The sequence below is a fragment of the Manis javanica genome, chromosome 6 (assembly GCF_040802235.1).
Source record: "Manis javanica isolate MJ-LG chromosome 6, MJ_LKY, whole genome shotgun sequence".
Lineage (NCBI taxonomy): Eukaryota > Metazoa > Chordata > Mammalia > Pholidota > Manidae > Manis > Manis javanica.
In genome coordinates this window covers 13,013,159-13,035,291 of record NC_133161.1, presented here as the reverse complement: position 1 = coordinate 13,035,291, position 22,133 = coordinate 13,013,159, and the positions used below count along the sequence as shown (strand labels likewise).

At 41.4% G+C, this 22,133-nt stretch overlaps 1 protein-coding gene across 2 annotated transcripts; it reads right to left on the bottom strand.

Annotated features, from left to right (window-relative positions):
* Positions 1-1,770: 1,770 nt before the first annotated feature.
* On the bottom strand, positions 1,771-21,167 carry MKRN1 (makorin ring finger protein 1). Of its 2 annotated transcripts, none has more exons than XM_036994547.2 (8): positions 20,814-21,167; positions 14,263-14,391; positions 7,430-7,659; positions 6,743-6,969; positions 5,362-5,576; positions 4,502-4,612; positions 3,807-3,945; positions 1,771-3,444 (listed from the first exon to the last, which is right to left on the bottom strand). In XM_036994547.2, the coding sequence occupies exons 1-8, from the start codon at positions 20,993-20,995 to the stop codon at positions 3,232-3,234; spliced, it is 1,446 nt and encodes a 481-aa protein (XP_036850442.1). In that variant the 5' UTR covers positions 20,996-21,167; the 3' UTR covers positions 1,771-3,231. The 2 variants fall into 2 exon arrangements, with proteins under 2 accessions (XP_036850442.1, XP_073094444.1); XM_073238343.1 differs by lacking the exon at positions 20,814-21,167 and adding an exon at positions 20,130-20,151.
* Between the last annotated feature and the right edge of the window lie 966 nt (positions 21,168-22,133).

Below are 22,133 nucleotides of genomic sequence, written 5' to 3'. Positions count from 1 at the left end.
AAGTTGTTTGAAATAATGCTTTTCTTAATAACAACTGTATACCATGTATTCATGACTCTGTAATTTACTTTTTACTTGATTACCCTGAATAGAGGTACCTAAAATAAACTGGAAAAATAACTGAATGTTTTATAAATACTAAGTCTTTTATTTAGTTTTTCTTAGGAAATGACAGTTAAGTTCTTTAAACAGGTATTTCAACCCAGGATAGGCTGTTATGCTGTTAAGAAAAGGATCCAAAATCTTAGTGGCTTTTTACCCCAAAGGTTTATTTCATGCTCATGTTCTATGTCCCTCAGAGGTCAACTGAATGTCCCACTCCACCTCTCTCCCACACCGTAACCCAGGCTGGTGGAAGGGTCACCTTCTCAGAAATGATCTGTTGCTTTGGAAAAGGGGAGAATGAGGTCAATCATGGACTGGCTCTTAAAAAAACTTTCATCTGGAAAGGATACCACTTCTGCTCCCATTTCATCAGCCTAAGAAGGTCAGATGGGCACCCAGAAAGCAGACTCTTAGAAATTTGGTGAATGGCACTAGTAACAATGACTACAAGTACCTTTATCAGTATCACACCTCCTCCCTCCCCCAAATCTTTGGCAGTATTTGCTTCACTGTTTCCAGCAACATTTTAAAAATATAATCTGTGTTATGTCCACAGGAGTTAGTCACAGATGTGAACATCACTTACTTTGTGTGGTGGCAGAAGAGGTTGAGATTGTAGTTTTATGTGAATGAGAGGGAGAAGTTTCACCCATCACTGTTGGTCCCCCAACTGTTTTTGCAATTGGCAACCACCCTCAAGACAGTGACCAGGCAGCAACTCACACTATTAACTGGCCAACAGATAAGCTTCCAATGCTCTTTCCAGGACACAAAGGGGGCTGGTCCTAACATCAGCCTCCCTCCCTCCCTCAGCAATGTTATCCCCTCCTGGGCTGTCCCTACTCCGTTCTCCCCACAGCAGACTCAGATAACGCCAACAGCGCAGCTTTTGATGCGCCTTTTCCTACTTTAAAGACATCAAAAAACAGAGGCTTTTAATCTCTCTCCCCCACTCACAGCCTCAACACGTCTGCCTTGCCTGAGGCCCTCCAGCATCACTCTGGAGGTACACGCAGTCCCCAGCGGGGCCTGATGAGTAGCAGCTGAAGGTGGACTTTTCAACACTTGTGGAAGGGAGCAGCTGGGCCACGAGCGGACAGAAACAGACCACTCAGGGAATCCACCCGTTACCATGACTACCATAAGTCATCACTCCTAGATGTGGGAACATTTTCAATGGCAAAAATTCGTAACAGAGATACTAAAACTAAGGAGCAATGTTTTTACAAATAAGCACTGCAAAAAGTCACCAAAGGTCTTCCACAGGAGTGGCAAAATGGTTATTTTATTAATACAAAAATCTATATAATTAGGATACAAAATACCCTCTCAAAGTGTTGTGACCTACCTGCTATTTGCAGGTACAAAGCAGATTCAGCTACAAGCACATGGCGGCAGAAAACTGGTCGACAAAGGCAGCCTAGGTAGTTTTGCAAATTCTCACACACAGAAGAGCTTGCGGATCCCAGCTGGTATGGGGTCCTCTTAGCTCTCAAACCCTCCTAGGCGAGATGTCTGGATATAGTTCCCTCAGCGAAACTGTATCAACAGAAATGAAACTACAGCCACAGAAACTAACTGATGAACTGATCAGACGGTCAATGAAACGAACAATTATTATGCTTTGACATCTCAGAACAACACAACACAAAACAGAAAGCCAACTTAAGGTTTTTTTTATTGTTTATTTGGGAAAAGTGCTTCTTACAAAAGGGCAGCTGCAAAATACAGAGACCTCTGCAATGATTACTTTTTTCTTAAAGTGAAAGAATGGGTGGGATCCAAGGAATCAATGCAGGAGATGGACGAACCAGGAGTATCTCCAAGGTATTTGTAGGAAATAGAGCAACAAAATGCGAAGCTAAAATTTCCAATCAAGAAACTCTTCTAACAACTTAACTTCAGCGTGTCTTGTGGATGTCCACCTCCTCCCCCTTTAGTGGAAAAGCGTGACTTGTTACTGCAAACAGTTACTCCACTTCAAGAAACACCTTAGGACACAGTTTTGAATCAAGTCTGTCTACCTGCAAAGCTCAGGGATGAACAAGGCAAATACCCATAAAAACTTGACAACAAAACTCCAAATGAGGACAAAACTTTGTCAAAAAGTGCCGGACCGGAAAGGCTTGGAGATCATAAAGCAGTAAGTACAACTGTGTAGTCGAGCCCCAGCCTGTGGTGACATAATGGGATAGCCGATAGCTACGGCTAAGTCCACTTCTCTATGTAGACAGAGTTAGCACTGCTCTACTAACAGTTACCAATATACTGCTTTGCCCTTTAAGATCTATTTGCCACACTAGGTTGAAACCACTAAACCGAGTTTTCCACTAAGGCTAAGAGCACTGCGTCTATGCAGGGATGAGAAGCTTATCACACATGCACACACACACTCACACCATCTATCAGCCCTTGGGAGTCAACTGCCAACTCTGCACTTATTTTATGCCACTGTTTTCTTCCATATGTGTTCTTTTGTAATCTTCCTATCATGCTAAACACAGTAAAAATCTCAACACATTCACACCTGGTTCTGGTACCCAGTAGTATTATGTGTGTGCAATTAAACAAGACACCAAAACCACTGAACGAGTGCACAGGGTGGGGAGCACAGGGAGGGGAAAGATGTAAAAACACAGATGTGCGGGTTCCACCAGAAACCTCAAGTCTCCACCTCTTAAGTCTGGAGCAGGCTACTTGCCATAGCTCAGATTCTTCACCATCACCCCCACTCTTGGACCCCAAAGCAGGGCCAATGCTGTTACTTTTGAATCTGGAGTCCTCAAAACGGGTGTGGGAAGTCCATAAACATCACCCTGGGACTGTGTGAGTCTGGTCGAAAACAGGCGACGCAACAAACCTACACTAACTGTCTGACAGTTAAATTCAGGTTACAAAAAAACTAACTTTAAGATTTATTTTTGTAACTTTTTTAAACAGGGAGAACACCACACTCCTGGGGTAAAGGCAAGGGGTTGAGAAGACAGGCCCTGGGAACATATTATTACGACAGCACCTGGAGTTGGTAGGCCTGCCTAGGAGAGAGACACGGGCGCTGCCACACCACCACAGGGGACGGCCACTGTCTGGGGCTCAGCAGACCAGTTCACACGCCACGCAAAGTTGCTATAGATCCAAGTCATAAAAATCTTCCAGCTCATCATGAAACAAGTCCCACTCGTCTTCAGAGTCTGTCAGGTCGTCGTCCCCACCTGCGGCCAAAAGCATAAGCAACATCTCGCCCAGCTCAAAGGTGACCACCTCTTCTTCATCGTTCTCAAAGGGGTTGCTGTTCTCTCTTTCCTCAATGAGCTCCCAGAAGTGGTTCCTTCGTTGGGCCTGTAAAAAACAAGGCCGTGATAGGGAGGGCACTGTCGAGTGGCATCTTCTATTCTGTGGTTTCTAAGGCAAAACGTCCAGCACACAGAGGGCATGACGAACCAGACTTCTCATTTAGGGTTTCGACTTTACCAACTCCTCCCCTCTGGTTACTTGATGCAAACTGTTTAGGCTAGAGCTTTAAGCATTCTATTGTTTCCTTTCACAGCCCTCCCCGTTTTCTGAGGTTGGTTTCCTCCTCTAATACTATAGTCTCGCTCCCAGACCTGAGTGTTAATCTTCTCCTTCCCCTACCCCAACCTGTGCAGGGCTCAACTGATAGCGTGGAACTTCCCCTCCTTTAAAAAAACAGTGAGAGTTACCCGGTATCTGCTTGATGTTCCCACTTTCTGTCTCTGTGGCTCCTCTCTACGGCCATCAGGGTACGCATGCTTGTAAAAACAGTTCCCTCCAAATGGGCAGCTCCCACGTCCTTCATCAAAATACCTGCACGCCTTGTTGCTGGAAAGGAAAATATCGCAACCCTTATTCACAGTGGATTTCAGGTCTGTACTGTATTTGACTATCATCCAGGGTTTCTTTAGACAGGTAGGGGTAGAACCAGTATGCCTGTCTACAGCCCTCCCCAAGGTGTGTTCTCAAACGTGTGTGCTAATGCAAGAAACACTAACAGAAACAGACACTCTGTTTAAGTCCATGCTGTTGAACAGCTCTAGTACCGCAGATCCAGCAGAGAGAAAATCTTCTAGAAAGCCCCCACACAAGAATATAGGACAACTATGACACAGACTCAGAGTAAGGTAGAGCCCCACGCATGGGGCTCTGGCTACCAGCAGCAGACTTCATTACAACACAGTCCCTTGGCATGCACCCCAAGGACTGTGTTATAGCAAGATTTTTAATGGGAGGTGTTATTGGGATGACAAAATAAACTGTACTGGGAAGTCAAAGAAAGGGTAGGAAGGAGGTAGGAGTATATAATGCAGCACTGTTCTTTTCAGAGGGAGCCCCAAGCTGCCCTGGGATCTTAGCTTGAGAAAGGCTGCAGTGCCCATACCTCATTGCCTCCTTGTATTTCTGAATGAGTTTCTGCTTCTCTTCTTTCTCCTCCACCCAGTACTCACTTGGAATGACAAAGTTAGATGTGATCCGGCATTCTGGGCAGGACCTGGGAAACAATGAACAGGCTGCAATGCAAATTCCCCTTTACAGGCCCAGCTTCTTCAAGGCCACACCCTGGTGTGTCTCCTCCAGATTTAAAGACTTAACTGAAAGGCACATGGGCATTTCCTAATGGGGTTCCACACACTGCCAAACAACTGCCCACTTCTTCTGAGGCAAGAGAAGTCCTTCATAAGGTCAACTCAAAGGCTAGCCAGTTTGTTAAAAAAATCTTAGGTAAAAAAAAAAAAAACCCAAAAAACAACAAAAGAAGACATTTCACACAGACTCCTTTTTCTTTCGTTTAAATAAATTTATTTCTTGTAACTTTGCTCTGTTTAGATTATGTAGTTTTTGTTCAGTTATGAGAACAATCTTTAAAGGATGGTGGATTATTGGCTAGCTTAATGGATGGAATAGGAAAGTGGAAAATGTAAAACGTCAGGAAACATACATTCAGAGCTAGATAAGTTTGTTCACTGAGCCTAAACTGGCTAATCCATTAAACACAATCTCCTCAGAAAAAGCACGAAGATTCTACTAACTGATACATAGGGTTTCCTCATTCAAATAAATGTAGATATACCAACTAACCTAGAAGCTAGCTGAAATACAAAGAAATCCCAATTAGAATACCCCCGTTTCAAGATAAAATGCATGCACTTAAATGCGGTCCATCTGGTTGAAAGTTGGCACAAGATACTAAATTCTTCCCCAAAATAGAAAGCACAAACGAAGATTGGGGAGGAGTCTCACTTTATGATCTTGCTCTCAAATTGCTTAGCACTCCTCCACTTGCGAATACACTTGAGACAGTAGGTGTGGTTGCAGTTGGAGAGAATCCCGAAGCGGCGCTCGCTGGGGCTGGCTTTCTCATAGACCACCTCCATGCAGATCCCACACACCATGTCCTTGCTGCGCTGGACGGCGAAGGACAGCTCCATGTCCTTCTCGTGGGCCTCGATGCAAGACTAGAAGAGGTGGAGAGAGGAGAGCATAACCAAGTCAATGAATAATAATAAAAGGCTTTCGCTTACAGCCAATGATGCATGTTACCCCAGCCTGATATTAAAAGCAGCTGTGTTCACACGTGAATACAGGCACACTGACATTTGGCGAGTTTACTATAGAGTCAAACTATGAGGACTCAACTTCAGGAACTGAAAAATTACCTCATTTTCTCTACCCTGCAGCTCAACCCCTGTTACCTACACTAAACACAATTTTCCAAGTTTGGTGATTTTTCTGGTTTCTAGATGGAAAATGCAATTACGATTAAGGCCCTAATTTACAACCTGTTGAAAATAAGGGTGAAGGAAACTAACATTATTAGGTGACATTTATGTACCAGGCACATAATTTTCACATTAAAAAAACAGAAGAGCTTTACTGAGATATAATTCACATATCATAGAATCCATTTAAGTACACAACTGGGTTTGGGTATATGCACAGGTATGCAACCATCACCACAGTCAATATTTCTAGAGTATTTTCATCACCTAAGAGAGAAAGCCCAAACCCAGTCCCTCCTTCTTCCTAAACACCTCCATCTTAGGCAACCACTCACGTGTGGATGTGCATATTCGGGACATTTCATATAAATAAGGGGCCTTTTCTGACTGGCTCTGTTCACCTGGCACATTTTCAAGATTATCTGTATTGTAGAAGGTATTAGTATTTTGTTTCTTAGTAATATTCCATCATATGGAGAGACTATAATTTATTTATCCAATCATCAGATGATAGACATTTTAGCTATTTCCACTTTAGGACTATTTAAGAATGCTGTTACAAATATTCATGTATAAGTTTTTGTGAGGACATCACATACTTTTTATTTTAATTGAGGTGTAACTGACATAACATTATCATCATATTACATATAAATATATTAAATGTGCATCTTAGAAGAGTAAACTATTAGGAATGTGAATCTCAGAAAAGCTGTTATTAAAAAAAAAAAAGAAAAAAAGACCACAGTCTGAGGTTCTGAAAGCAATGATTTCTTGATAAACCATTCAAGAAGCCCAGGGAGGAAAACCATTCAATTTATCAAATGTTTCTCTGAAATAAACCAACAATGTTGTGAAAGGGAAGATACACCTATTAACACAGTAGCTCCCTGAAGACTTACTTTTATATGTTGTGACCTCTGGGCGGCATCCGTCGGGTGGAGGACCTGCAGCCCGCACATGTCACACGAGTCTCCGTGGAGGTACACACAGTTCTCCCCGTAGCGGCACTCTCCCACTGCAGCGTAGGGGCAGAGCTGCTGCTTTGTTTCCACTGCAGTTTGCTCCTTCTCGGACTCCTCCTTAATCACTGACCCCTGCAGGGGTGCTTCAGTGCAGGAAGGGGCAGCTGAAAATGTTTAAAAGGGCGGTAAAGGTCCAAAATGGATAAGACAGATAGATGAACTAAAAGATAACCTAGAACCTAACTGAACAGAAAAGTGAAAGGAACTTCAATTAAACTCCAAAACAGTCTATTGAATTAATTCCCTTACTCTTGAAAGAAAAGAATTTCTTCTAATGCCAGTATTTCCAAGATTAGGTTTCTGTATTTTTTTTTTAAGTTTTCTATGTATTTCTTGTGCAACTGTATTGATTAAAGAAGAGAGGCTTCAGTTTTTTTTTAAACACTCTAAATTCATTAACTACTGGGACTCTGTCACTCAATCTGTTAAGTCTTGGGTAATCCAATTTAGAGCATTAAGATAAGGCTAAATATGAAGAGTAGAAGCAGGAAGGTTGTAAAAAGTCAGCTAATTGAGGAAGTACTGTCTAGCCCCTATCTTGTTTTTATTCTTCAAAATACTCACTACGGCCACAGTAGGGTTGCCCAGGAACAAACTCAATGGCATTCACCCAATCTTCTGAACCTGCTCCTACAGTTGCAAAGTTTGAATTTCTTGACTCAGCTTCTCCCGTATTCATTTCAACAGTTGGTCCAATTACTGATGAGAGACTTGAAGAAGCAGCAAGGGATGATTTTGCAGTTAGATCTGTAGCAGTAGCTTCTTCCTGTTTCAATGGCTTACTGTGTTCGTATCTGAAAAAATTAAAAAGTCTGCAGTCACTGTCTAACCAGAAGCCTCTAGATGCAATGTATACATCTATTCCCTGATCCTGTCCTTTTCTTTTCAAAATACTATGCATATGAATCAACTAGGAAACTGTTAAAAGGCAGATGCCTAATTTCTAAGTCTGGAGTGGAGCCCATGATTCTGCATGTCTAAGAAGCCCCTACATGATGCTAATACTGCTGGTCCAGAGACCATACTTTGAGAATCAAGGCCACAGGCCAGTAGTCAGAGAACTTTCAAGGGTCAAACACTAAATATTTTAGGCTTTGCAAGTCATACCACCAATGTTACAACCATTCAACTCTGCAATTATAGCTCAAAAGCAGCCTCAGGTCATCATTTAAACAACCACGTGTAGCTGTGGTCCAATAAAACCTTACTTAAAAAAAAAAAAAGCCTTCAGCCAGGTTTGGCCTATGGTCCATAGTTTGCCCACTCCTGCTACAGATCTATTACCTTTCAGATTCCACGCTAATCAGGAGTTTCTGATAGTTCACAATCTATAGCTCCCATGGCAACTCTGCTAAGCAGACTGTATAGGCAAAACTGACTGATCAGAACAAGGAACAACAGAAATGTGGAACGTTGTATCAACACATAAAATGCTCCAAATTAAAAGGGCAAGACAATATTTACAAAATTTACAGTATGTATTGTCTTTTCCTATATCCACTCAATCACCTAATTACTTTTTTCCAAATTCTTACCTTACACATTTTCTCATTCCTTTTCATTTGTAAAATTATCATTAAACCATTAAGCTGTATCTCTAAACATAGAAAAAACTCTATTCCTTCAAGAAGCAACCTTCTGCCTGAGAAAATCCTCATAACTCTTTGAGCATTTTATGCTAAGATTCATTCAGACACAGTAAGTTAATAATCTAGGTAGTAAATCTAAACTGTGTCATATGTACTTAGCAGTTCTAGCAACTAATTAACTGGGCAAAACTAACCATCAGTCACATGTGTTACAAGTGTCTATTTTTACATCTAAAAAAGAAGTAAAACTACAGACTATCCCTTAGCTTATGGCAAACATTTGCTGCACTACCTTTATCATTATGTTATCTCAAACTTTCATATTCCTGCTCTAACCATTAGGGAACCTACTTTGTTTGCTGCCCACCAGGCAACACAACCCTTTCTCCAGAGGGTGCTCAGAAATGATGACCAGCAGTTCCAGTGGCATTAGGAGGTGGTGGCAAAGGATGCTAGATGTCCTGCAAGGTGCACAAGAACCTGAGCAATGAAGACCTGGCCTCACTAATTAAGATTTCACTAAGAAAGATTTCACAACCTACAATCATTTGAATATCCTGCTATGAAAATCCAAAGCATTTTATTCCAGACTGCAATCAAACAACCTGAAGCAGGGGAAGAAACTAGCATGAATAAGCTCTTTCACTTGGACTATCTCACTTCATCTTCAAGGTTTTTTTGGGTTTGTTTGTGTTTTTATCATTTTACAGAAGATGCAAATGATGTAACTGCCAAATAAGTGGTGGTCTAGGTCTAATGTGGCTCTAAAGTTATACGATATGGCAGCCATTGGCCATATTTAGTTATTTGTACCTAAATAAAATTTAAAACTCAGTGCATTGGTCTTTGCACTAGCCAGTGTTCAAAAGATGGGTAACTAGCAGTTACCTTATTAAACAGTGGGATAGAGCAGTTATATGCTCACATGAAGTTCCACTGGACAGCACTCCTCTGAAGTTTACTGTGAGTTGTAGAGAACCTCAGAAATCTAGCTCCAAATCCTCATTTTATAGATTAAGTAATTCACTGGTTTGAAAGGGAATTTGATAAATATTTAAATTATTTTTACATTCTTTAGGTTAGAAAAGAACCTGCGCTTTGGAATTAAGAGAGGCTTGAATTTAAAATGCCAGCTCCACCATCACAGAAAGCCTTTAAGGCTTTCTGAAAGTTTTAAAGGATTAAATAAAAACTAAATGTCAATTTGCATAAAGGGTGTATGAAATAGGTATGACACCTGTATTTCTCTCCTTTGCCATATGCATTTTAAGAAGTTTTCAGGGTAAATGACTAAAAAACAATAGTTAATACACAAGACTTGAATGCTCATCACCATCTAATTAAATTGCAAATACTACAAAGTTTTTCAAAGGAGTACATTTTGGTTTTAAGGTACATTTATCAAGGAATCAACAAGGTATAATACAATTTTTGAAAGCACAGAATTATCAGTTCTCTAGAATGTCTACATTTCTTCAAAAAATGAAGTTTTCTTGCTTTCAAGTATTCTACAGTTTTCTATGGTCATAGAAAAAGAATTGTTTCAAGTACAGACTAAATAACTGAAAGGAACATACTCTTAACAGGTTTTTGGATCAAGACCTAGTAATAAACTAGGAAATAAGTCTGGCAATAAAAATAATGCATCTACCACGCACTAAGAGCTGCACCACCTACTAAGGAGTCAAATACAAATAAAATAGTGTCCTTCCACACTGTATGAACCTATCTTAAAAATTAACTTTTTAATCAACTTCAGAGCTCCTTTAGAGAAGGAAAGCCTATCAAATAAAAACATAACTTTATTCTATGGAATTATATTGAAGGGAAAATAATATCAATTTAGAGAAAGACATTAAAGAACATTAAGGAAGTAAGACAGTTACTTCCTTAGTGCAGAGTAGAGCTTCACTTCACTGCTTCTGAAGTGAAGGCTTGTGAGTAAGCACCAAGAAAGACAAGTACAAATAAGATAAAACTAATAGAGTAAGAAGAAAAAGAAAAAGCAAAGCTCCCATTTTGAAATGTGCTTATGACAAATATGGTTCAGTGAAGCACGATCTCCTTAAGAGCAGGGATGGCCAACTACAGCCTGCAGGCCAAATCCAGCTAGAGCTAACAAAGCTTCTGATATTTTTAAATGGTTGGAAAAAAGATCATTTTATGACACAAGAAAAGTACATGAAATTCAGATTTTAGGTCCCCAAATAAAGTTTCATTGGAGAATAACCACATCCACTAGCTTCTGTATCGTCTATGGCTGCTTCTGCACTACAGGTAGGGCCTATGCAGTCAAAAATACTTACTCTCTGGCTGGGTACAGAAAAAGTCTGCCAACTCCTGCTTAACCATCTACGACAGCAGCTTTGCTACAGTGATTAAATTAATTATTTAATGGATTATCACAGAATCCCTGATTCTTTTAGTCAGTTAAGTGATGAATGAATGCTAAGACAACACTGAAACCAATATTGAGCTTTTCTTTCACATCTTGCAAAGAATACTTTGATATAAAGTATTTTCCTATCCAAGAAAGTTTAATCAAGTTTTCTTCTACCTTTAATCAAGAGAAGACAGACACTTTTCCCTCTACTTGGCTTGCAACTCCCCACCCCAATCACTCCGACGTCTGACAGCTGCCTTTAAGAGTCCAACTTAAGGAATTTAGTAGGTCCACAGGGCAAAGCGCCTCCAAGGGAAGCAAGATCCACCACAACCAAGGCAACACCACCCTTTCTCCAGAGGGTGCTCAGAAATGATGGCCAGCAGTTCCAGTGGCATTAGGAGGTAGTGGCAAAGGATGCTAGATGTCCTGCAAGGTGCACAAGAACCTGAGCAATGAAGACCTGGCCTCACTAATTAACAGCACCACCAGTATGAAACCCTGATGCTCTAACACTTCTGAATTATTGGGACTAGGATATCTCCTTTCATTATGAACTGTTACCTCAATGAAGAGTTAAATTATGTGAAATTATTAAAGCATCAAGTTGTACAAAAAGATCCCTACAGAGTAAGAGAGAAAAGTTGGTTTAAATCCCCAGGTATAATTTTAACAAGAAAATAAGCAGTCTTAAAACAAGCCCTTCCATAAGATACCTTCTTTAGCTAGTCTATAATCAAGCTTTTAATTATCACCTGTATCAGCCTGTTGCAAACAATCACCACTAAACTTTCCCTGTAGGAACACTCTCAGTACATAGGTTTTCCTACCTTCTTTGACTTTATACTAAGAACTCTAAAACCAGCTCAACTCAGGATCATTCCTCAAAGAGGAAGAGGAAGCTGTTATCTTTACTATCAAGAAAACTGAAAAGAAAAGCAGTTCATGAAGAGATTGCATCTGCCTGAATACCAGAGCCTCACCAAAACAGGGCACCTACCTCACTCCCTGGCCTTCAACCTCCGTTTCCCACAAGGAGGCCCACTGAATACCACGTTATGCTGAAGATGGACTTGTATACTTACTCTCAAGGGGCACATGGAATGCCATTTGGGGCTGGCAAAGCTACCTGACAAAATAAGCTGATTAACACAGAGCCTAGGCCTTAGCTTAGATTTCTTAAATTTAACCTTATTTCCCATGCATTCTGCCTACATAATTTAATCAGATGAATACCTCTTCTGAAATAAGAGGTTCATCTGTTAACCAGCCACACTTTTCTTCATTTGGTCATACAGCATGCTCCCTGTCTCTCTCTGCTGAGCATTTTAGAGTCTCATCTCCGTTCTCAACATTTAATTGTTCTCTCCCTGGACAGAATTTATAAGGAGTCTCAACTAACTGACTAGTAAAGGAACTCAGCTTCCCTACAGTTAAGCTGGTCTAGAAACCCTGCAGAGACCATCCTACTACAAAGAACTGCTCATTCATAGTAGGACAGAGTTCTAACAACTTTTCCCCCTTTAATACTGTGACTACAAAAGACATATCTGGGTATTTTTGTTTCTTTGAGGAGAGTGTCATTGTGCCATTTTTTTCCCATCCAGCAACAGTGCAATAAAAAAAATAAGCAGGTAAGCACAAAGCTCAGGTATCGGGGGGCTCCATTTCCGAGCTCCTACAATCACATGAATATCTTGTTCTTTTCCTCTTTACCAGATTTCCTAGTATACTAGATGTTGAATGACCTAAGATTAATATTCCACCCATCAGTAATTTCTTATCTTTTGAAATCTAAGCATTTGAACCCAACAGCTGACATGATTCTTTTCTGGTAACAGGACACTAAAATTGGCTATGACATTGCCAAAATGCCTTACGTAGTGTGATGGTTTAAAGTATGTCCAAAATTCTTCAACATTCTATCCTTGAAAAGGTGGAGCCAATCTCTCCTTTTGAATGTGGGCTGGGCTTAGTGACTTGCTTGTAATGAACAGAATATAGTAGAAGTGACAGTGTGTACCTTCTGAGACTAGGTCATAAAAGATACTGTGGCTTCATCTTTGCTGTCTCTCTCAAACTGCTTGCTCCAGGGAAAGCTAGCTGCCAGGTGTGAGGACACTAGAGCAGCCCTAGGGAAAAGTCTATATGGTGAGGAAATAAGGTCTCCCATCAACAGCTATGTGAGTTAGCCATCTTAAAAATGATTGTCCACCCCTGTCAAGACCTCAGAGGGTGGCAGCCCTGGCCAAAATCCTGATTGCCATCCCCTGACAGTCTCTGAGCTAGAACCACCCAGATAAGCCACACCTAAATTCCAGATCCCCAGGAACTATGAGATAATAAATGTTTTTAAGCTGCTAAAGTTCAGAGTAACTTGTTCAACATCAGTAGAAAATATGCCTAGATGTTTTCAGAATTGGGAAGATAAAGAAAAGCTCTATTCAATTTCTAAGCACAACTTACTATTGCTGAACTGCAATTTAACAGGATTATGGCAGTAATTCAATGAATAAGGATAGATTACTTCATAAATAATCCCTCTAGGTTCTCTAACATTCTGAGATGGACACTGGAGACATTTCTCAAGCATTTTCGTTAAATCTGAGCTTATAATTAATCTTGTAAGTTCAGGGGTGGGGGTTTAGGAAAGTTTAGTTGGATTCACAAGGCCTCTTAACCAGTAAGCTAATACACTATTTCAAATGACTATAATCCTAGTTTCTCTCCATAATTTGTATTAACAGAGAACAACTGAAACTTGTTTCAAAAGTCCTGTTTGGTCAAATATGCACCTCATTCTTGGTCTTGAAAAGAAAATGCCCACCAAGAAGGGACTAGTGGTTACCAAAGGGGATGGGCTGGAGAGGGTTGGGGGAGAGGGGGAAGGGGATTAAGAGGCACAATAATTCACAAGCATAATATAGGCTGGTCTTGGGGATGGTGGTACAGCACGGAGAATACAGTTAATGGTTTTGTAGCATCTTACTACACTGATGGACAGTGACTGCACTGGAGGGGGTAAGGACTTGATAATGTGGGTAAATGTTGAACCACTGTGTTGTGTATTTGAAACCAACATAAGATTGTATATCAGTGATACTTTAATAAAAACAAACAAACAATAAAGAAAAGAAAAGGAAATACCATATACAAACACATGTTCACCCTAGTCCTAGGTTTGCAGAAGTTGTTCCTCAGGCATTATTTAAATTCAGGGCTGTATTACAAACTGATTTTTTTTTAATGTAGCAATACATTCCAAGTGAGAAATGTCTGTCAGTGTACTATCATTCCTAAGAAGTACGTTTCAAAGAATTATTTTAAATCTATTACTTGAAGGCTATTGGAATTATGCATTTTATTCTAATTTTTTTTATCCTAACCCACCCCCAAACAAAACTGATTTGTAAACAAATTCTTACCTGCAGCGGTCTCCGTAAATACAGTACCCTCGCTGGAAATACTTGCACACTACACCATATGGACTGTCAGAGAGGTCGTGCGAGTAGCGACAGTTCTCTCCTTCCTTACAAACCCCATGCATGAAATACCTGCGAGTCAAACAACAACAAAGTTGGGTTAAAAAAGACTAAAGCCAGTACTCAAAAAATTCAGGGCCAATATATTCCACCAGTAATATACTAGTGCTGTATACCAGTTACACATTCTATTATTATATTCTACACATACATGTGAAATGAACACAAAGTAGGAACTAACTGTATGACCATAAAATTATCCTTTAGAGCACCACAGGAGGGCTGCTTATAGATACATGTATCAATTTAAGTTTAAACTTTGAGGTCACATTAATCTTGTCTCTGCAGGTTAAGTCTGACCACTGTTCTCGTTTTACAGTCACAGGGAGGTAGCTTCTCATTTTCCACTAACTTTAGCCATAATGGCAGCTCTATCTGTAAAAAAAATCAAAGATAAAGAAGCAAGAAACAACTCAGACCAGAAAGGGTCAGACTACTATGTATGTTTTAGTTCTTCAGGAAACCATTTTAATTCTTTTAAAGCCACATGTAAATATACAAGTAAAGACTGTGGCACAAGTAGAGGAACAGGGAAATCACTTATGTTCTTCACTCAGCGGTTACTCCTCTACCTTAAAGGATTACATGTATACCTAACTAGCAGTTTCTAATGCCAAGTATCAGAGTCTGACTCAGTCCAACTCAGTTTCTAAGCGGACCTACCCCAGCAGCACCACTTGGGAATTTGCTAGAAATGCAAACTGAGACCCTAGATCCACTAAATCAGAAGTGGGAGTGGAGTAGCTATCTGTATTTCTCTAAAGAACTGGATTAGGAAGTGACAGGTCGGTTTTATGTTGTGTAAATAACCCTAATCCTATAAAGTGAGTACAACCACCACCACCACCATCATCCCATCACTGGATTTTGTCAGGGTTCACTGTCTTATGCTTTGGTCCTTTACTGGTCTCTGTCTCTTGAGCAGGGTTATGAAGATTTAATTTTGCCAGGCCACAACTCCCCAAAGATGCATCTACATACAGCTGGTACCAGGTAGGAAAAAGTACCTATTTCCTGGGTGTGTTAATTGGCCTTGAAGAGGACATCAGTGTATCCAAGAATGTTAATTACCTAGAGATGGTAGGTAAAATAGCAGTAAGCTCACTCCACTTGCCCTCTGATTTGAATGATATAGAGAAAACAGATTCCTATTGACCCAAGGAGACTTGAAGGCCGCCTCCAATTGAAATGTGAAAGGTCCTATTCCAAGATTAGGGCCTAGTGAACCTTCTATGTGACAAAAGATAATATGGAATGAAAGAATGTTAACTCTTCGTCAAACAGTTCTGATCATCAAGATCCTGAGGAGCCCTAGGGTTGTAGTCCATAAGAAAACATAAAAATGTAACAGGAAGTCAAATTATTATGATAATTAACCTAATTTCAACTCCCATTAGATTTAACTTAACCTAACTCAGATTTGAACTTCTGCTCACAGGACAACGTTCTGCAAGCTTTGAAGCTGTACCCCAAATCTGAGTTAAACCACTTTTATCAGTAGCTAATTTTTGACTGCATAAATGAAGAGATTAACACTGAAAACAAAACCAACTAAAGAAGCCAGGGATAATTACATTGTAATCAACCACTAAGGCATAATTATGCTTCAAAATATCTATCTAAAGGTATCCACAGTTGTTCATTTTAAAGTGTCACTGTTTTAATACAGTTGTTTACTATTAGCCAGGCCCAGTGGGAACTTTCACTCTCACACTGTAAACATATGACAAAGGTATCTATACTGTCAATTTTTCTTTGGGGTCAGTTTGAGGTCAGAGATGTACATACTGTTAGAATTTTTCAGACTTGATAAACTATCCACTTAGAGATCACAGCTGGGAAGGTAATTTCTAAATCTCTTGGAATTTTAGGTTTGTTCTTGAATCCCATTTTGCCATGCCCTCATTCATTTAACCCTTCACTTAGATTTACGATGCTCTTCATTATGTCAAATGATGTCTTCCACAAAACACTACCTGACAGCTGCTGACCTTAACCTGTTAAGTAACTTAACAAAGTCAAGTAAAGTAATAAAAAGCACACAGGCTCAGCATTAGGAAAACTGTTTAAATCCCAGCTTTGTCACTTATTGGCTGTGTGGCCCTCAGTAAGCTCTTTCACCCACCCTTTTAGATTTAAGAACTTAAAAAAAAAGTAACTGCAGTGTCATTACTACTGTGCACATTCATTCTCACATCTCTGCTCTGCCCCATCAGCCCATACCCTGGCCACATTTATTTCTGACCGTGCATTAAGAGGTACACATGAACCAATTAGTTAGGAAAGAGTAAGGCAACCAAGACCTAGATGTCATGCCACGAGATTTTAAGTAGCTAGAGTAGTTTAGGTGGGAGGAGACAAAAGGATAACTTTTTCTTTCCAGCACCATTCCTGACAAAGTGAACATAGGCAAGAAGTTACATCATGAGTCTGGCTCAACATTAAGGTCTGAGAAATAGAACTATCCAGCAATGAAAAGTTCCTGAAGTCCAGAACTAGCTTCACTGAAGGACTTCAAGACACAAAATCACCTGATCCTGCAGAATCAACAGAAACAATGGAAAACAAGCCCTAATTTGTTACTGCCAAATACTAAGCATTACTTTATGTGGCAGTTTGGTAGGTATGGTCTGGGTTTTCGGTTGTTTTACTTGCCTTCTGTCTTTCAGTGATACTAACATTATACCCAGAATTATAAATAATCCCCACAGTGAGATCCCTTCTTACCAAGAGATTATGACATGATAGTGTAGTAACAGAAAGAGGAAAAGAGGCAACACATTCCCAAGAATTTCTCCCCAAAACAAAACCAAGCAAAATAAGCACTGTTGTTTTGTTTTTAAATGCCACCACCAAAAATCCACCATCCAAGTTCACCTTGATGTCACTGCCCGGGCTGAGGGTGCCTTTGGTGAAAGGCTGGGCCATAGGACTTCCAGGATTCCTTCCACCTTGCAGATTCTAAGACTCTAAGCAGACATTGTCCAGTAATAAAGACAAATAAAATTGACTAGAATGGTCCTACAGCTGTACCTCTTAGAAATCTAAGCATGGTCACCAAATCCATCACAAGAAACCCCAATAAGAACCTGTAATGGTACAACAGAACGAAGAAATACCCTCCCTACACCTCTAGGCATCCTAACAACCTGACGGGATTTATAGAAATTACAGAATATGAATTAATTTGGCATTTAATCATTTAATCTGCTATGACATTTCTTATCCTGACATTTACTTTTTGATGCATGCATGTACCCTGTTATTCAAACTAGACTGTAAAATCCTGGTGGTTAAGGACCATGATCTATTCTGCTTCTTACCTCTTATTGTACCTACACATTTAATACATATTTGTTTAATAAAAACTAAAAAGACAGCTAGGTGTCATGATGAAGCACAGTGCCAGTAGCAAATTAATTTTTCTTTCTCTGGGCTGCATTAACTTTTTCAATGTCACCCTTTCAAAAAAAACACTACATAGTTTGCAAATAATACATAGATACAGACACTGTGGACATCACAGGATTTTGGATAAAGGCTTTGTGGGAGAATTTAATTCATTTGAAGCTATATAACTACACTTAAAAAAAAAGGTTTTCAAAAATCAAAATGAAAAAGCACTTGGTTTATGTGTACTACTTGAGCCACCAGAACACTCACCTACCACCGTAGAAGTACTCCAATAAAGCGGTGTCTACATTCGAAATTACAATTTACAAGTTTCAACTTTTCTTTAAGTATTGTAACCCCACACACTTAAGAAAAACTAGAAGCAATAACATTTCTATTTTGTATTATTTCTCTTAACAAAAGATATGAAAAACGGCCTGGTGGTGGCAGCACAATACGGTTGCTTGGGAAAGGTACCAGTCAGCTTTCCTTATGCTGCAGAGAAAAAACAGAATGTAACAGAATTTCAAGAGATACTAAGAAAGCAGTAACCAACAAGAAAATACAGATGATTCTGAACAATTAAAGACAAGGGCCCACCGTCCAAACAACCTTTAGGAGGATTATATGATCAGTGAAGAAAATAGCCTCAGGCAAATTCCAAAATTGGGGAAACAGGTATTCTTAATACATCACTATTTTGAATTCTCTTTGAAGGAGATTTAGCTATCAAACACAATGAAAACATTTACAACACTGGGCATTTCTACATTCCCTTTAATATCTAGCAGTATGATCTCCCACTGTAGGAACTAATGCTTATTCACTGAGTAACTGAATGAGGTTGTGCCAGAAAAATACACACGTTCTGTTAAATCCACTGTCTTTGCTAATCTACAAGCATTTTTTTTTAAATGAAAGCAGAGGAATCTTACAAGCACATACTGAAGTGGGTAATTTTGGGTGTAGGTTTATCAATATCAATTCAAGCACTGACTGAGTAAACTAGGCACTGAGTTAAGCCCTACAGATACCACCATAAAACAGGGCCCCTGCTCTAAAGAGCTCAAAGTCTATATTGGATATTCCCCTATTCGAAGGAGAAACTTTTAAAAATAGGACATCATGTTGGTACCTGTAACAACTGAAAACGATGTCAAATATTAAAACCTAGGACACATCAACTAACCTGTACTTTTTTTTTAGGTAACTTTCTCAAGCAAAAGCTATGACAGATTCATATGAAAAACAAAAACTAGCAGATCTAAGCCTGTACCTTCTAAATAATGCTTTTCAAGATATCAGATTAACCTATTGGTTCATGGGCAAAGAGTTCTCCACTGGTCCAGGAATGTTCTAGGCTATTTAATTAACTCAAAGATCCTAAAGGCCGGCAAAGAGGATGACCGATCTGGGAAGCTCTGTTGTGAACTCGATAACCAGTGAAGAACTATTAAAGAGGAAATAAACCAGGGAAAAGTGCCTAGCAGAGGGGCAAGTGTAGACGTGATCACGAAACCTGTGCAGAGATGTAAAGTTGGGCTCAAGTTACAGACACAACAGGATAATAATGAGATAACTATAGCAATGTCGGGGTGGTGGAGGGGGATTCAAGGTCAGATGATACGGAGGTGGGAGATGATGGGTACAATCAAGACACTGTATGGAGTTCTTAAAGAATTTACATATTCAAGGAAGATTATTTTCAGTGTATAGAGGTAGATTTGATGCTGCAGGGTGAATGACTAAAAGTTAAGGAATATCAAGGTTACTCGAATTATTTTGAAAAGATTCAAGTAGCAAGTAAAAATCAACTGCAGCATTGCAAAGAAAAGAGAAGCAGAGACTCAAATAATTGGCTCCACAACAGATCTTTTAAAATTCCCATTCTTTGTAATATTGCAATTCATTCCATTCTTAGGATCTCCAGGTAACTGGTTAAGAGAAGCTACCTAAATTGCTTTTATGCTTTCTCCATCTCGTTATTGAAAATTAATTTAATTCAGCAGCTTATCATTCATGCCTTAAATGTATCATACTAAACACCGGGAACGCTTCAATCTCGCTGTTAACACTAGGACAGTGAGTTCTGTGTATTAAGAAATTTTCTTTTTACGTTTCTGCACATAAATCATCCCAACTAGGTGAAAACCCGCGTTTCAGATGGATTTTTTCAACCGATAAAAAACAAAAGCTTCTAGTCGCTACCCATCACTTTTCAAAAATCCAAGTGTAACATCCCATTAAATGCCCTAATCTTTTATGTGCAGGCGGATCATTTTTTACATGCGTATACACGTCCCTATAATTGCCATTCGCTAATTCCTTAATTTTCCAAATATTTTCATCTCACATACCAAACCAAACCAAACAAAACCTCTCTCCTTGAGGAGCGACCAGCTCTTTGACCCCCTCCGGCAGTTAGATGCATGGGTTTCAAAAGGGAAACGTTTCTCCGGGGGAGGGGAATGGCAGCTCGTAAAATTTAAGGCGGAGGAGACAACCCCGGCCTTTCGTTCTAAGACAAAGCTCAGAAACGTCAACCCCGATAAACATACAAAGAAGAAATAACAAAAGCTACTTCTCCGCGCAGGGCGGGGGGCGGAGACGCGAGGAGACGTTACAAACGAATGACACCACTGCCGGGCCTGGCCACCGGGCGCCCTGGCTCCCCGGCCGGCAGGACCGCAGGGAGACCGGCTCCAGGCGACAGCACCCGCCCTTCCCGGGCCTGCGGAGCTGGAGGCAGGGGACGGCGGACGGGGAACGGGGGACGCGGGAGGCCGCGACAGTGAGGAGGGAGGAGTCATCCCCCTCTCCCCGCGCGCGCCCCTCGGCCGGGCGGCTCCGCAGCAGAGCTGCGCGCGCCCGGGCCTCGGCAGCCGGCGGCGGCTGACGCAGCGCGGGCGGGGAGGCTGCGGCGGCTGCCGGGACGGCAACGGCGGCGAAGCGCCGGGAACCCCCCACCGCGCGGCCACCCGCGCCCCCCTCCGCGCCCTGCGCCCCCTCCGCGCCCAGCGCTCGGCCGCGCAGCGTCTCACCGGCAGGTGACCTGCTTAGTCCAGCCGCCGCCGCCGCCGCCGTCGCTGCCGGCTCCCCCTCCGCCCGCCACCGGGGACGGGGAGGTGACTGTGGGGATAGGGGTGGGGGAGGCCGCTGCCACCGCCGCCGCTGCCGCTCCTGCTGTTGTGGCTGTTGTTCCGGGAGCTGCAGCCTCCGCCATTACTGTTTATCCCACACAGCAATGGCACCGGAACTTCCGGGATCACATAGTTCCGGCCCGGCCGCGGGGAGGAGAAGGTGGCGAGGCGAGGGAGGGGAAGGAGACCCGAGGCTCTCGTTCGCTCCCCTCCGCGCCGCGTCGCATCTCCGAACCCTCTCGCGGCTCCAACTGCCGGCCGGAGCCCGAGCGCCCGCGGCCCGCCCCTGGCGCTCTCTGATTGGTGGCGGGGACGGCCGAGGAGGGGCGGGGCGGCGACGGCCGGGGAGGGGCGGGGCGGGGACAGCTCCGCCGAGGGAGCCCCCCCCCCTGCTGCGCCCAGGCTCCGCCTCTGGGAAGGCAAAGTCCGCAATTCTGGGTTGCGGTACTTCTGGCAGAAGCTTGGGGAAGGGGTGCAGATTTGGGTCCTGGGTTTGAATTTAGACTTTCCCATTGACTGGCTCTACCAATTACTATCTGTATGATCTTGAGCTAGATACCCATTCTCTCTGAACCTCAGTTTCTTTGTCTCTCAAATGGGAATAAGAGTAGGCCCTAATTCATTAAACCGCTGTGAGGATTATATGATATCACTGAGCCTAGCGCCTGGTACATAGTAAAAAATGTTCTCTCTTGTTCCTCTAGTCAGAGGTGTGATCTCTAAGCCCAAGAGAATAAGCATGGTGGCTATGCAAAGGCTCTGGAACCTCTTTGTCTCCGGTACCTCCTGGCTTCTTCCATTCGTAACTAAGTGTCTTTGAGCTTTTAGTATTCCTTTTTCCCCTCTATAAAACAATAATGATGACAACAATAATAATTAAAAATAATAATAGTAGTACCTCCCCCAGAGTTGATTGTGAAAATTAAATGAGAATCCATGGAAAACCCTTAGCACTGTGCTTTCACACTACAGTCAGTCCTTAAGAGAGAACAAAAGATGTCCGGAATATCCCAGTTTCTAAGAGTTATTTGTAAAACTGAAAATTAACATGTATATGATGCTATTTCTCTACTGATACCCACTGTCCTCTCGGATGCTGCATGTTAAGTTTCTGAGCTTCCATAGGCAGCTTTCTATATACCCTTAATTTGCTTTTTTATAGTCTCTACTTTGAGAAAGTGAAATTCCACCCCACTGATAATCAGACCACAATGTACCTAA